The sequence below is a fragment of the Erinaceus europaeus genome, chromosome 1 (assembly GCF_950295315.1).
Source record: "Erinaceus europaeus chromosome 1, mEriEur2.1, whole genome shotgun sequence".
In the NCBI taxonomy this organism is placed as follows: domain Eukaryota; kingdom Metazoa; phylum Chordata; class Mammalia; order Eulipotyphla; family Erinaceidae; genus Erinaceus; species Erinaceus europaeus.
In genome coordinates this window covers 173,898,159-173,914,937 of record NC_080162.1, presented here as the reverse complement: position 1 = coordinate 173,914,937, position 16,779 = coordinate 173,898,159, and the positions used below count along the sequence as shown (strand labels likewise).

General features: G+C 40.4%; 1 protein-coding gene across 1 annotated transcript in view; it reads left to right on the top strand.

Moving 5' to 3' along the window:
- The first annotated feature begins 133 nt into the window (after positions 1-133).
- Positions 134-16,779, top strand: part of ZBTB10 (zinc finger and BTB domain containing 10) — a 35,823-nt gene continuing 19,177 nt past the window's right edge. Inside the window, exons 1-2 of the mRNA XM_007520151.3 lie at positions 134-1,260; positions 10,562-11,450. Coding sequence (XP_007520213.2) covers positions 277-1,260; positions 10,562-11,450 — 1,873 coding nt within the window. The 5' untranslated portion in view covers positions 134-276. The remainder of the gene's footprint in view (positions 1,261-10,561; positions 11,451-16,779) is intronic.

Genomic DNA, 16,779 nt, shown 5'->3' with positions numbered 1-16,779 from the left:
CGCTGCCCGGCGCGCAGCGGGGCGGGGGTGGCGGACCCGGCGGCGGCGGCGGCGGCGGCGCGGCCCGGCGGGCGGCGGTGGCGGCGGACGCGTGAGGCAGCCCCGGGAGCGAGCGCGAGCCGGACGGGAGGGCGAGGCCGAGCCCCGCGAGACCGGAACGCCGGGGGCGGGGGCGGGGGCGGGGGACGGGGGCTGAGCCCAGGGGGAGCGCGCGGTCGGCGGCCCGACACCGGGCGCGAGCCGGGGTACCGGGCGGCGGCGGCGGCGGCGCGCGCCATGTCGTTCAGTGAAATGAACCGCAGGACGCTGGCGTTCCGAGGAGGCGGGTTGGTCACCGGCGGCGGCGGCGGCGTCTCCACGAACAATAACGCTGGCGGGGAGGCCTCGCTCTGGCCTCCCCAGCCCCAGCCGCGACTGTCCCAGCCGCCTGCGCCGCAGCAGCTCAATGGGCGGGGGGGCGACGAGGAAGTGGAATTGGAGGGCCTGGAGCCCCAAGACCTGGAGGCCGCCGCTGCCGCCGCTGCCGCCGCCGCCGCCGCCGCCGCCGCGGAGGAAACCAAGGAATTGCTGCTCCCCCAAGACGCGAGCGGCCCCGCCTCGCTCGGCGGCGGTGGCGCGGGGGGTCCCCTGTTAGCGGAAAGGAACCGTCGGACTCTGGCCTTCCGAGGAGGCGGCGGCGGCGGGGGGCTCGGCAACAATGGCAGCGGGAGCCGCGGCCGGCCCGAAACCTCGGCGTGGCCCCTCCGGCATTTCAATGGGCGAGGGCCAGCGGCCGTGGACCTGGAGCTGGACGCGCTGGAGGGCAAGGAGCTGATGCCGGACGGCGCGTCCCTGAGCGACAGCAGCGAGGACGAGGAGGAGGGGGCGAGCCTGGGCGACGGCAGCGGGGCGGAAGGCGGCAGCTGCGGCAGCAGCAGGCGCTCGGGCGGCGATGGCGGGGACGAAGCGGAGGGCAGCGGCGTGGGCGCGGGCGACGGAGCCGAGACTGTCCAGCACTTCCCGCTCGCGCGGCCCCAGTCCCTGATGCAGAGGATCCAGCACAACTTCCAACTCTCCTGGCTGAAAGATTTCCCCTGGCTGCGCTTCTGCCAGGACACCGGCCTTATGTCTTGCGGCTTGTGCCAAAAGACCCCCGAGGACGGAGACCTGCCCCATACGGGGCACGACGAGCTTTCGCGGGGCACCCGCAACTACAAGAAAACCCTGCTGCTGAGGCACCACGTCTCCACGGAGCACCGACTCCACGAAGCCAACGCCCAGGTACGGTATCTGCTCCTCCGACTTTTCCTGGGCTGCGAGGGCTGCGAGGGCAGGTCTAAGCTTACAGACCCGCTTTCCTGGGCGAAGGCATCTATCTATCCGGTGGGCAGGCGGCGCCGGGAGCTGCGGCCGCGGGGGGAGGGGGTGGGGAGCCTGGGAACAAGTTTCCCAAAGTTGTGCGCGTGGGAGTGGGGGGGGCGGGGAAGGACCATCAGCGAATCGTCATTCTGAGCTTTAGGTGTTTTGAGGACCGCGGAGACTTGGCTCATCAGCTTGGAAGCGAAACGAAGTTGCAGACAGCGAGGTTGACGGGTTTAGTCCTAAAAGGTGGGCAGGAGGTAGAGAATCGATTAGCTGTGATTTTATTTATTATTATTATTATTACTATTTTATTTTGGAAAAGCTGCCTTATGTTCAAGCATGGTCTAGTGGGAGTCGAATCTGGCAGGTCTTTGAAGAATGAATTAAATAATTTTCTTAACCATTGATGCTATTCACTCTCCGGGTAGATATTTCAGACGGGAGAAAAATCCTTATCAGGTCAGGAGAGTGGAATAGAGCTGTCTGTAAATGTGGAGGGAGCTCTGAGTAATCCTATAAGAAAGTTGACTAAGTTATGGTCTGAGCTTCCTTATCAACTCCCCCCCCCCACCTCACCCCCCATTTAGCCAAAGGCATGCTCTTGGCACATTATTTTATTTTTTTTTCCTACTAAGATTTCTGTGGTTAGATTTTTATACCCCTCCCTTTTAAAAGATTCTTACAAGTGCAGTTAAACTTCACATTGGAAATGTTAAAGTTACTTGTCAAGTAGTTGATTTACACTAGCAAAGAACATATTTACCCAGCTCCTTGAAGTCACAAATCCTTAGTTACAAATACGCTGTACTTTAGGTTTTAGTTCTGATTTTAATATTTCCACTCGAAAGGTAGTTGGTTTTTTGTTGTTGTTTGTTTGTTTTGTTTTTACCAACTTGATAATCCCCTTTCAATCCAAATATGTTGACTAGCTCTCCTTTTAAGATTCCAGAGAACTAGTGGCAGTGGATGGAATTGACTCCTTTTGTAATGATAACTGGGCATTGACTTTTCAAAAGTTAACTTTGAGATTCTCTTTTTATCTGGAGTGATCTTGCCAGCTCAGAGCAATTTGGTCGGAGTTAATTTAGGCTACCCAGTAACTCCATAGCTTAGAAGTTTCTCAGGCAGGCTTTTAACTTTAAATTATTTCGGTGAGCAAGGCCATAGTTTCTGCACAGACTTCAGTTGCCCAAGCTCTGGAGGTCACTTAAAGATACAGTGCCCCAGAAAGGTTAAGTAAATTTTCCTAAGTCTTAAGAGTCTTTGCTGAAAACTGAGACAAGCCTATAAAGGAATGTTGTAATGGTAAAAGAATGGGTCCTGGGGTAAATCTTAAATCTGGGTTCAGATCTCAGCTTTTTGCAATTACTGACTTTGTGCGATTAGGCAACAGTGAAATAGAACTAACATTTCCTTGTCTTCCATGTCCCACACAGATACTTACCTTAGTCTGCAAAGTAGCTACCATTAATTTCATTCCCATTTTACAGAAGACCATGGCTTTAAAGGAATAAGTGATTTCTTCATTGCATTATTTTTAATAAGATGATACAGGTGGAAAACTTGTTGACACTGAAAATGTACTTTTCTGAAGAATGGTACTGTGGTTGTTTAGAAATCTTTTGAAAAGCAAAATGCATTTTCTAAATGTACAGTGGGCCAGTTTCTCATCAACATTGTCTGTAGGTAAATGTGAACAGGAATGCAAATCATCACTTGAGGGGAAGGAATTGGATAACCTTACATGTTTTTATGATATAGCCTTTCCCCCACGGCATATAACTGGATTAAAGAATTCACACCTATATGTTTTTACATGTATCTCAACTTGATCTCCTCCCTGCCCTTGACACCTTTGAAACCTCCCCCTTTAAAAAAAAAAAAGATTTAACATGCAGACCACCATCTTTCCTTTAAGACTTTTTTAAATTTATTTTTTATTAGACTAAGGGCAATACAGTTTATTATGCTAGTTTCCCTTGGTTAGGTATGAAATATTTCTGCTGAGTCAGTCCCCATCATTTAATTTTCATTCTTAGTTTGAGAGTGATATATATATATCTAACCCCAGCTAACACCCTCATTTTGTTTATATGAAAGGTTCAGGAACTGCTATTCTTTGAGTTTATTTTTCCTTTGCCCTGTAGCCTTCAGCTACCTGTAGGAGGCAGTATAACACAGTGTGTAAAAAGTATTCTTAAATTTAAATTAGGGGTACCTAGTCCCAGTCCCCTACTTTCTTAGCAAGCAAATGAGGTAGCTTTTAATTTGCTCATACATGCAAATTATATTTGTACACACATTAATAAGTGGGAATTGTTACTTATCAGTAATTATATTCATTACTAATAACTGTTTTGTTGTTAGACTTGGTAATCTGTCTGTGTTACCTGTTTTCTCAGTTTGGAAGCCACTTTTCTCTGATAATGTAACTTTCATAGAGCAAATCAGTTATATTCATACTCTGGGTCTTGTAAAGCAATTCACTTGACTTCATAAAGATTATTTTACAGTGACTTTCCTGTCTTATGTTCTCCTGCTTTAACTATTGAAAGAAAAGTTCTGGAGTTCTTCATGCAAGAATTCTGTTTGACTGAATAGTGCACTTGCTTTGTTATGTGCACCACAGAAGTTTGAAACTTTACATTGGAGGCATTAGATCATCCTCTCTCTGTCTTCATCTGAAAACTTAGCCTCGAATGGCAAAACACCAGTAATCAACCCCCAACGAACTCAGTCTAAGGCTAGTAATAGCTCTCTTTCCTAAGTCTTTTCGTGTGCTTTCTGAAAGAAAATTCTTTTTCATTGTTTCTGGGGTGGTGACCCAAATACGCACTACACTGTAGAATCTTTCTGTAGGATGTTGGTTGCCAATGACATATTCTTGGGAAGGTCTGTGAATATGCTGTCATTCTCTCGCTCTCTCTCTCTAACATTTGTTTATTATATGAGACAGCTAGAGCATCTCTGTTGCCCATGCCATCATGCCATGCCTGGGGTCAAACTCAGAACCTCATGCTTTTAGCTCTACTGCTTTAGCTCAAGCACCATCTCCCAGGGCTGTTAATATGCTTTCAGAATCTGTTATGAGACTCCTTTTTCAGAGAGATACCTGCTTTCTTTTTTAATAAGAGACAACATGGATCTTTTGACTTAACAGTTGGCTATTTTCATGAAGTTCAGTGATTAGCTAAACCATGTCCTCAAATGCCTCTTGTTAGAAACCTAGTTAACCTTCCCAGAAGGTAGATAATGAATTCAAATCAGTGACTTAGTTGAAATTATTAATTGAAATATGTTGAGGGAGAGTGACTAAAGGAAAGGTAAAACACTTTTTTACTAACCTTTGCTCTTGGAAAAGGTAAGAATCAGAACAGTTTAGGAAGAACAGCTGGTGACCCAGAGGATGGCAGCAGTGGTTAGTGTTGAACATAATAGCACAAGGTTTGTAGTTTCTTCTATCTCCAGCATCCCATTTACCAGAGGATCCTCTCCCCTCACTCATGTTAATATTTCCTTGTTTTTAAAATTCTGAAAAACGTTCCACTGAGAAGTAGATATCAAAGATGAACGTAACATCTAATTGATAACCATTTTATATTATATGGGCTTTAGTTTTCTTTGATAAAGGACTGATTTCTTTTTCCTTTGTATTTTTTTTTTTTTAATTTTAAGTAGTGTGGATCGCACTGTAGCACACCTGGGATTGACTTTTTCTCCCTATCACATTTACTTAATAGATGCAATGGACTGGAGAAAAACCTATTAAAAAAAAATTCTGTGTCCTCAAGGAACTTGTCTAGTAAGGAATAAAAAGACAATAAGACACCAACAATTAAAGTGCTAACTTTTTCAGAGTGCCTGGCTTGTCATCAGGTTCCAGCCCATGACACACTGCATGGATGTTCTGTTCTGTGAGCACCAGGGGAAAAACTTCAGTACTATGGTGTTTCTGTCAGTTCTTATTTGAAAAAGCCCACCTGGGGTAGTGGAATTGCACAAGGGCATCCAAGAAAAGAAAAACACTTTGTTCAGAACATGTTCAGGTCACAGGGAAGACTTAGAGGAAGAAAATCATTTCTTTGTGAAGTTTAGGAGAAGTTTGTAAAATTGACCATAATGTTAAGAGAGTAGATGTTGGCAGGGAAGGGGAGGAGGGCACTGTGGGCTTTGCAGTTGGAAGCAGCATGAGTAAAATGGAAACCTATGCTTTGCATTTGAAGTGGTGGTAACTTAGTTGCACAAGCAGGGTGAAAAGGCAAGTTCCAGAGGATTTCATTTTGCTGAGATGTTTGTATTTTCTGTTAACACATAGATAAACTGGTTATTTTGCCTCCCAGAGGCACCTGTGCAGTGTTGGGGAAGTTTAGGATTTGAGTAGAAATCAGTGTATCTTTGGGTATACCAAAATTGTATATGCCAGACTTATAGAATCACAATTTCTGGGACGAGTTCTTGGAACTACAGAAAATATCACTCAAGGAAATTTTAGAGGTGATACTATTGCAATCACACCTTTCTCTATTAACAATTCATATAACAACTATTAACAATTTGCTAGTATCACTAACTGGCAGTTATTTGACATCACATTTGAATTGAATTTGATTTTTTTCCCCAAAATTTGCATTTAGAAGTGGGAATTATCATTTTATTCCTTAGATACACTGTTGCAATGGATTTCTACAACAGTAGTAAAAATTTTTTGTTTTTAGTGCTAGTTTATTTTGATGGTTATGTCAGAAATAACTTTCTGCAAATTGAAAAAGGATTGATTTCTAGATGGGAAAGTAAATACTAATTAATTTTTAGGTACATATTTTATTTTTTATTTTTATTTTGAAAGCCTGTTAAAAATTAAAAGATAAATTAAAGGCCGGTGAGAGAGATGACTAGACCACACTGTTGTGGCATAAGGTGGCGTCTGGGATGTGGATATTCAGGCTCTGTGCCGCCTTTACACACTTTTAGAAATCTTTCCAAGTTCTTAATAGGTTTTGCTAGATTCAGTGCCGGAAATTGAACCTCTAGAGCCTCATGAATATGAGCTGGTACTCTAACCTGACTAGTGTTTATCATTCATGATAGGATTCACTACAGTTGTGTGCCTCCCCCCCATTGTTTGCTACCAAAGTTTTAATTATCTTTATTTTATTTATTGGATATAAGCAGCCAGAAACTAAGAGGGAAGGACGTGATAGAGAGACAGGCACCTGCAGACCTGCTTCACCACTTGCAAAGCTTTCCCTCTACTGGTGGGGACCAGGGGTTCAAACTTTTGGGTCCTTGTGCATTGTAGTTAATTAACATGTGCACTCAACCCAGTGCTCCACCACCTGCCCCCTGCAACCAAAGTTATCACTCCCTTTCAGAATGGTACAGAGACTGGGTGATAGTCATGAATATTTTGCAAGTTTGGTGACATTACGTAACTCCCTGAATTAGAACTCTGAAGAACCTATGAATTTCCCCTGCCTCACCTGATTACTCAGGTTCTGCCGATTGTGTCTTCCAAATATTTTTCTGCCTCTGCCTCACCAACATTTGTCCCTTTAGCATTCCCATCTTCCCTAGTTAGGATGCTTGTATTTGCAAGTTAATGCACTATTAACAGTAGCTTTCCAGCTGGTCACACTATCCAGTCTTAGTCCTGTTGTTCCAAGTTGCTGCCACAAACTTCTCTTGTGTCTACTAATGCAATCAAGTCCTTTTGCTTCTAAAGCACTGTACTGCTACACTATGGGCAGTATTTGGATTCAAGTACCTTGATAATTTGATGCATGGTATCAACATTTACCTCCACCAAATATTCATGTGTGGCCCTGGCCCGGCTATGGCACACTTGCTTGAGTGCACATATTACCATGCACAAGGGCCCAGATTCAAGCTCCCGTTTCCCACCTGCAGGGAGGAAGCTTCATGACCAGTGAAGCAGTGCTGCAGGTGTCTCTTAATCTCTCCCTATTTCCCCCTCAATTTAAAAAAGGAAAAAAAAAAGCCACTAAGAGCAGTGGATTTGCTGTAAAGTGCCTAGCCTAGATGATAACCCTGGTGGCAGTCAGAAAAGTTTATAAATACACATTTGCATATTTTTTAAAAAAATATTTACTGGATATAAATTGAGACATCCAGAAGTGGGGGAGATAGAGAGACCTGCAAGATACCACTTGTCACGCAGCCCTTCCCCTCCTCTACCCCCCTCCCCAGCTCTTTGCAGGTGGAGACCAGGAGCTTGAATCTTTTAAGGCTCTGCTCAGATCTTCTTTCCTCCAGAAAGCATCCTTCACCCTCTTAATTGGATACACATGCTTTCGGCTATCAGTTTGTGAGGGCCAGGCTCAAACTTAGGTCAGGTACATAGCAAAGTAGCTTGTTATTCAAGTAAGCTATTTCATTAGTCCTCTATTACCAACTTTTTAAAACCAGAGTTTGCTCAGCTTTGGATTATAGTGGTTCTGGGTTTTGAACCTGGGACCTTAACCTAGCTAAGCTAGCTTCCTGTCTTTCTCTCATTCTCTCTCTCTGCCCAGAGTGCTGCTTATTTCTGGCTTCTGGTGGCTCAGGGGAATTGAACCTGGAACTTCAGAGCCTCAGGCATGAGAGTCTCTTTGCATAACCATTATGATATCTACCCCCTCCCTAAACATAGTTTTTTTCTATCTTGATTTTGGTAATATGTGTGTTCAACAGGGGTATGCCACCACCCAGCCCCACCTATCTTGATTATGGAGGAGAAAGTCCTTAGGGGTCTCAGTCTGAAATTGCAGTATTACATAGGGACATCTTTCCAAATTAAAATGACCTGTATGCTTAGAATCCCTAGCAAAACGTTGCCTGAAACATAAATTCCATTGCCTGTCTTTTTATTTAGCTGGTTTGAACTGTTAATGGGGCTAATTTGTGTTTTCCTAGGTGGAAGTGACAGACAGGGAAGCCACTGATGGTCAGTGGAGAATGGTAAGGAGCAGCCTGGGAAGTGATGCAGTAGTACATACATAGGGTGTTGGTCTTAAGGTCCCAAGTTCCATCCCCATCATCACATATACCAAATTCATGCTCGAGTTCTCTCTGCCCTCTCATAAATAAATCTTCTAAAAATAATTTATTCTAGGGGGCTGGGTGGTGGCTCACCTGGCTGAGCACACCTTACAATGCTTAAGGACCTGGGTTGAGCACCGAGTCCTCACCTGCAGTGGGAAAGCTTTGTGAGTGGTGAAACAGTGTTACCAGGTGTCTTTCTGTCTCTCTCATTCCCTTCCCTCTCAATTTCTGGCTAGTTCTATCCAATAAATAAAGAAAAAAATACAATAATAATTATTCCAAAAAAGAAAATTCTCTATGTTCTGTTTCATTTGTTTAGTGATCATATGTTCCAGACTATAGGGAATTGGTGCTGTTCTCTGCAGTTCTAATGCTTTCATTATTTCAGTTTATTTCTCATACCTAAGAAGTAGCATAAAAAATGTTACATAGGCCAGGTGATCTGCTTTAGTTCCAAGGAATTGGGGTTGTGGTGTGCATAGATTCCTGAGTCCTGTACTCAGTATCAAAGCTGAGTTTGTAGTGTAGCCATACCCATAAGGGGGTTAAATAAAATTTTATGGTAGTTAATGAATCTCCCTACCACTTGCAATATTGTTTCAGTGAAAATACTTTAGCAGTCTTATTCCCTGCCCCTTATTTTTTCTATTCCACTTTCCTCAGTTTATCAGTTCCTCATGTTTACAATCTAGTATCTTTTTCAGTGTCCAAGTTTATCAATCTCCCATGTTTACAATCTGTTATCTTTCCATGTTTGTATATGCATAGATCTGTGTATTTGTTTTATAGAAATGGTCCATATTCTAAAGAAAAAAATATCATCTTAATTACACTGTTTTTCTAGTTGTATTAGTGATTTAATAATGGTTTACAAGATAGGATTACAGGGGTGTAGCTTTACACTGAGCTCACTACCAAAGTTCTGTGATTTCCCCCCAGGGATCTGGACCCCCCACCCCACACACACACAATAACCATCACAGTTCTCAGTCTTTGAGTTAAGTTTTTTTTTTTTTAAGTTCACATGTTACCTATATTCCAATTTGCTTTTTTTCCTCTTAAGGTTAGTATTTACAGTCATCTTCCTTTTCTTTTTCTTAAATATCTGTTCATGAGAGAGAGCCAGAGCATCACAGTGGCGTGTGGAATGCTGGGAGCTCATCACGGTGCTATTCCATCTTCTGTACTAGAAAAGTCTAAGCAAAATTTTTATGAAAAAAGTCACTTATTTCCTAAAGCTATTGACCATTGTACCAGATACTATTTTAAGGTGCTTATGATATGCACCTTTGCCTTTATAGAATCTAACCAACTACTGACAGTGTGAGGGGAAAGTCAAGAAGTTGCCAGCTACATACATTTGTAATACTGCTTCATAATTTTGAGAATAAAGCTCAGGGATGGTTATTTGCCCAAGGAAACAAGATAACATTCCAAAATTTAATCATAAGCCTTTGTTCCTGTTGTTTTATAGGATTTTTTAAATTAATAATGCAAAAATAACTCATGAGTCCTTGTAATATTAGTGAGGGAAAATTGTAAACATCAAGGAATTTAAGTTCTGGAATTTCTACCTTAGAGTTAAGATTTATGACACTAAAGAGACAAGTTATTTAAAAAGCCAGTAAATTACTTAACTATTTCTAGAGTTGAAGCACATTGAAGAGGGTCTTAACTTTATTTCTTATTTGGTTAAATTAATTTCATTGGACTATTCAGATTTTCCAGGACATAAAATTTACCTTTCCAGTGGCATTCAGTTGAAAGAGGAATTTACCTTAATTATAATTGAAAGTTCAGTCAAAGAAACAGTTGCAGTTCTGTGTAGCAATGAGGCAAACACATTCCTGTAAATGGAAGGTTTTTTTTTTTTTGTGAGAAAATATTTGCTCTTTAAATTTTAGTTCTAAAAAATTCTTACTCTACAGACTTGGCTTGATAGATGCTACTCTACATTCTGCTGATCCAAATTCAGATGGTTGATTTCTCTTATTGCAACTACTGGCTTCAAACTTTTCACTCATTTGCCTTCAAATTTTGAGGTGGTGAACACTTTGATTACGAAATACATGATTACCAGTAAATTTGTGTATGTAATTAGTACTTAAAAATTATACTGATCATTGTTTTCCTTGGCTTTGGGCACTTTTTAATATTAATGTTTTCTGTCCAATTACAGGAGTCAGAAATACCGTCAGAGGAGGGTTACTGTGACTTTAATAGTAGGCCAAATGAGAACTCTTATTGCTACCAACTTCTTCGACAACTAAATGAACAGAGAAAGAAAGGGATTCTTTGTGATGTCAGCATTGTGGTGAGCGGACACATCTTTAAAGCTCATAAGAACATCTTGGTTGCAGGCAGCCGTTTCTTTAAGACTTTATATTGCTTTTCAAACAAAGAAAACTCTAACCAAAACAATACTACCCATTTAGATATTGCTGCAGTTCAAGGTTTTTCAGTCATCTTGGACTTCTTATATTCTGGTAACCTGGTGCTCACAAGCCAAAATGCCATTGAAGTGATGACAGTGGCCAGCTATCTTCAAATGAGTGAAGTTGTTCACACTTGCCGAAATTTCATTAAAGATGCCTTAAATATAAGCATTAAATCGGAAGCTCCGGAATCTGTAGTTGTGGACTATAATAATAGAAAACCTGTTAGTAGAGATGGTCTGCCTTCATCACAGGATCAGAAAATTGCCAGTTTTTGGGCAACACGGAATCTTACCAATTTGGCAAGTAATATAAAAATTGAAAATGATGGTTGTAATATCGACGAGGGCCAAATAGAAAACTACTACATGAATGACAGTGGTTGGGTCCAGAATGGTTCTTCTGAATTGGCTGAAAATGAATCTGAATGTCAAGCAAAAGTGTTTGTTTGGAATAATATGGGCTCCCAGGGGATTCAAGAGACTGGCAAAGCAAGGAGGAAAAACCAAACTGCAAAGAGATTTGTTTATAATATACCACCTAATGATGAAACAAATTTAGAAGATTGCTCAGTGATGCAGCCATCTGTTACCTATGCAGAAGAAGACTTGTCCTTCATCAAGGAAGAACCAGGTAAATATTGTATGTGCAAAAGATCTAACAGTTTTCATTCTAATTCTAGTAGGATCTTCTTGAAATGCATTATTAGTGTTTTGCATTGTGAAGATAATTTGGTTCCAGCATGGTTATCATTGGATCTAGGTATCCACATAACTCTACTGTGGTAACCATTTCTTGTGCCCTTTTCTTTTAGACAGAGAGGGTAAGACAATAGTGAGGGAGAGAAACCTGCTGCACTGCTCCATCACTTAGGAAGCCCACACACCCCCACCCCTCAACCCCCAAAGCTCTTAGCTACTGGGTAAGCCAAAACCTAGCAACCTCCTTCCTAATCTTTTGTTTTTTTACAAACTGCCACATTTAATTGGAACGATTGAAAAGAAATGAAAGCAATAATGTTGAATCATGACAGTTTCAAAAATACATTATTAGCAACGAAACATCCTTGGCTGTGGTTTTATTGATGAACATATGACTGATCAAATTGTTAAACTCTTTCCTCTTTAAAATACAGTGCTTATTTTACAGGAAAATGATAATAGCACAAAAACTATTACGATTACCTTAGTGCCCCATAAAATTGGTAGATTACTGAAATTTTTATCATTTATACCATATTTCCAATATAGCATACTTTCTGCCAATTCTAGCAAATTAACCTTTTTGAATACTTAGGATACATTTTTAGCACCCTATTCTAGTGTGTGAGATACTGATTAATGAGAAGATACTTTATATTGAGCCAAAATTTGCCCCTCTTAACTATGCTCATTCTATCATTTCCTTATTTTAATCTTTTAAACCACACACCTTCAGATTTTAGACGTTCAGACTTCACATAACATAGATTCAAAAATTTTCCCTTATTGTATGTTCAGTGAATTCCAAACACCTTAACCATCAGCACAGCACATTTCAACTTGAATTTTTGGTACAAAGTATTGACAGTGCTCTAACCATTATAAAATACTGTGTTTAACAAGATGAAAGCCTTTCTGAGGTGATTTAGCTAGTAAAAATAGAGGGAGTTTTCATATTTAGGACTGTCTCACATTAAAACTTTGGACTTAATAATATTTACTATTAGCCTTGATATTTTTTTTAAAAAAATATTAATCCTTTTTTTAGCTTCAAACATTTTATTCCAATGTCATTGGCTATACTTTAATATCCACTTATTGATTAAATAGTAAACATTTCCAAAGATAATGAATACTTTTATTTATTTTTGCCTCCCCTATGAATACTTTTAAATTCACTGAAAACTCTAGTGAATTTATTCATTTGGTCTACAAATTGTGCCTGGTGTATTTAATTTTTCTTTAGAAACAGTTATAAGCAGGTTTTAGTGGTACTATAGGCACTATACTTTTATTTTTAGAAAATAAAAGTCCTCTAATGGTTAATGACCATAAAATACTTATGCCTGGGGCTGGACAGTAGCACACCGGGTTAGGTGTGCATAATGTGAAGCACAAGGACACGCAAACATCCTGGTTCGAGCCTCTAGCTCCCCATCTGCAGGTGAGGGAGGGGTCACCTCTCAAGTTGTGAAGCAGGTCTTCGGGTGTCTTTCTCTCTCTCCCACCCACTCTGTCTTTCTCAGTTTCTCCCTGTCATGTCCAACAACAACAAAAAGTGGATAAAGATGGCTGCCAGGAGCAGTGGATTTGTAGTGTAGGCACAGAGCCTTAGCAATAACCCTGGAGGCAAAAAAAAAAACCATAATAATTAAAATTCAACCACCTCACTTCAAAAAAAAAATTTTTTTTTAGGTTAGAGCAAACATTGAAACATCACTGTGGATTATGTGGTGCCAGAGATTGAACTCAGAACCACATGATCACAGATCTAAGTATTGTTTTATAACCATTATGCCATCTTCCCCAGTCCACCATCTTCTCTTAATAGCTTCTTTCTGCTGAGGATATTAAGGTGCTTGAATTCTACAGGATCAATTCATGAGAGATTTTATAAAAATTAGTTTTTCTCTGTTTTTTTTTTTTTTTGTTTTTTTTTTACCAGAGCACTGCTCAGCTCTGGCTTATGGTGGTGTGGGGGATTGAACCTGGGACTTGAGAGCCTCAGGCATGAAAGTCTCTTTGCATAACCATTATGCTATACCCCCACCCCAAAATTTAGCTTTTAAAATTTCTGGCCTAACCATAATATTTTGATATTACTAGATAGGCTTAAATTTTAACTCAACGCTTCCAGAAAAGTTATATTACTTAACCAAGTGTTACTTTTCTAAACCCCTAAATAACTCTCTACTTACTATTATAAGAAAACCTGGTAATGGAGTTTTTATGTAAATCCCCAAGAAGCTAAAATAACATGTCAGGGTTATGCCAGGATTGAGAAGAGGATACAACATGTATGAGGTATGAATTTTTTAAAAATTTATTTATGATAGGAGAGAAAGAAGCAGCATCCCTTGGCAGATCTAGTGCTAGTGATTTAAATCATAACCTCATGCTTGTTAACAAGTTGCTTTAGCCACTGTTCCACCTCCTGGGCCACATGTAATCTTACAATTTTGTGAACAGTGTTAAATTGCTACTACTAATTAAAAAAAAGTTGAGAAGAGTGGCCAACAAGAAGTCACTTGAGAGGGTGACTTCTTTCCCATTACCTTGAATATGACCCAAGTTCCACCCCAACCTCCACTGCACTGGGGGAAGCTGCAGTGCTCTAAGGTCTTTGATAACGTAGAATGGTGTGAAGCTCCAGTGATTACAAAAAAGATTGAGGAGAGATCGCTAGTCGGGAACTTGTTCACAATAAGATGACTGAGGGATATAAAGACACACACACACACACCAGTGCTGATCTATATATTAATAGAAATATTGCTGGATGTATAATAGGAAGATACTAATTATTCAGAATAGTTGGAGAAAGCTTCATACAGAAGGTAATACAGTTGGATATTTTACAAGGTTTTCCTGGAGACTAGAAAGGCATTTTCTGTAAAATAGCAAGGAATTGGAATGTGAGTAGTAGAATCGAGAGATAGTTGGGAGGTGAGTTCAGGTATGTAGATTAAGGCTAGATTGTGATTATCTTTGCTTAACATAATAATTGGTGTGTGTGTGTGTGTATAGATTGAAGGCTAGGAGAGGTTTTTAACTTAGAGGTTCAATCTGTTTACTTGTCTTTAACATAAAAACACAAAGGTGGGGCTGAGTGGTGGCTCACACAGTTGAGTGCACAAAGGTGTGGTTTGAGCCCCCCAGTCCCAACCTGCAGGGGAGAAGCTTTGCGAGTGGTGAAGCAGTGCTGAAGGTTTCTCTATTTCCCCCACCCCTCTCAATTTCTGACTGTCTTATCCAGTGAATAAATAAAAATATGTTTTTTTAATTCTTAAAAAACCACCTAAGGGGTGTGTTCATGGATTGGAGTGGGGAATGACCCAGTGTGTTAAAGAGTGCAAGAAGCCAGACCTCCCACCTTCTGCACCCCATAATGATCCGGGGCCCATATTCCCAGAGGGGTAAAGAATAAGGAAGCTATAAAGAATAACACTATAAAGCTATAGGAAGCTATAAAGAATAGGAAGGAGATTGGATATGGTTTTCTGGGAGTGGGCATTGTGTGGAAATGTACCCCTCTTATCCTATAGTCTTATATTTCCATTTTATAAATAAAATTTCAAAAAATATAAGAAGAAACAGTATTGCAACAACAGAATGTTACAGTCCTTAAAGCAGTCAGCAAGTCTGTGAAGGGGCATTATCCATCGAATCTCTAGGCTGCCACCTTATTATCAGGGGTGCTTTATATAGTCCTGTGCATTTACAAGTTAATTTACTGTCTCTGAAAGGGGAAAACCCGCTTATAAAATATCGGGAGAATAAAACAACTTAGCCAGAAACCTTTCTTTTGAAAGCTGAAGAAAGTTTGAAATAGTCTACACCTGCTTCATGTTTGGAATTTTGCAAACCAGAAACAAATGGTCAGTCATGGAACCCTTGCCGACTTGTTGAGCAGAAGCAGGTGCACCAGATGAGCACTAGCTTGTGGTACAAGAGAAACCTTTAACTATGGGCACCCAGAGTAACCTTTTTTCTTTTTTAAATGTCATTTCAAGAACACCTTGGTTTAGAGTGTACTAATTTTCATTTACTAACATTTCATAGCAACTTTGCCAAGTGAGTAATTAGTGCTTCTGTTTTCTATGTGAAGAACATAAAATTAGGATAATATTTTGGTAAAGGTTGAGATTTATACCATTCTTTCAGTTCTCATTCTACTTCTCTTATTTGTTAATCAGATGTCTTTGAACCAATGAGCAGTATATTATTTTAAAAATGTGATGCAGTTAATTCAGATTTACATAACAGCAAGTTATTAGGAGTTTGCTGTAAAGGTAGACAAATGTATTAGTGTAAAGAGTAGTGATAGCTCAGATCCATGTTACAATTTTGGAAGAATTATTAACTAAAGAGAATACTGTAAGAGTGAATGAATGTTATCAATTGTTTTAGCGGTGATTTTTGTTCATTTAGCAGAACTACATAAAGTGTCACTGGTAAAGTAAGTTAAGATAGGTATGCTTTACTTCTATGCACTCATTTTCAGCAATGCGAATCTTTTTGTCACCTCCTGTGTGCCACTTTATTGTGATGCATATAATCATCTATCAGGAGGCAGTGGAATAATACTGCATGTACCCTTTCAATAACTTACCTTCCTTAACTTCTAAAGTTAAGGATAAGAACCATAGTGTTACCTTTTAATGGCGTGACATTTAAATGAGATAGTAGAACTCTTGTGTAAAAGATGGTTTGGGGGAAAGTTCTACTTTTAACTGTTCATTGGAGTTAATTTGTTTAAAATGGGAGAAAATTGCTTGACAACTTCACATAGATACTTGCTCATACAGAAAGGTAGTTATCTTAGGAAACAGTCTTAAAATTTAATTGGTTCTTCAGAAAGGTTATTTGGGGACCTCAGGATAGCTTGGCCTGCTAGAGCACCAGCTTGCATATTTTATTTATTTACTTATTTATTTAAATTTCTTTATTGGGGAATTACTGTTTTACATTCAACAGTAAATACAATAGTTTGTACATGCATAACATTCCCCAGTTTCCCATATAACAACACAACCCCCACTCTGTCATCCTTCTTGGACCTGTATTCTTCACCCACCCACCCCAGAGTCTTTTACTTTGGTGCGACACGCCAATTCCAGTTCAGCTGGAATTGTTTAGCTTGCACATTTTAATCCTTAGATATTATGGGTTTAATCTCTGGCACCACCTTATGTCAGAGTTGAGCTTTTTGTTCTGGATCTCTTACTGTCTGTTTCCCTCCCCCTCTACCCCCTCCCCCT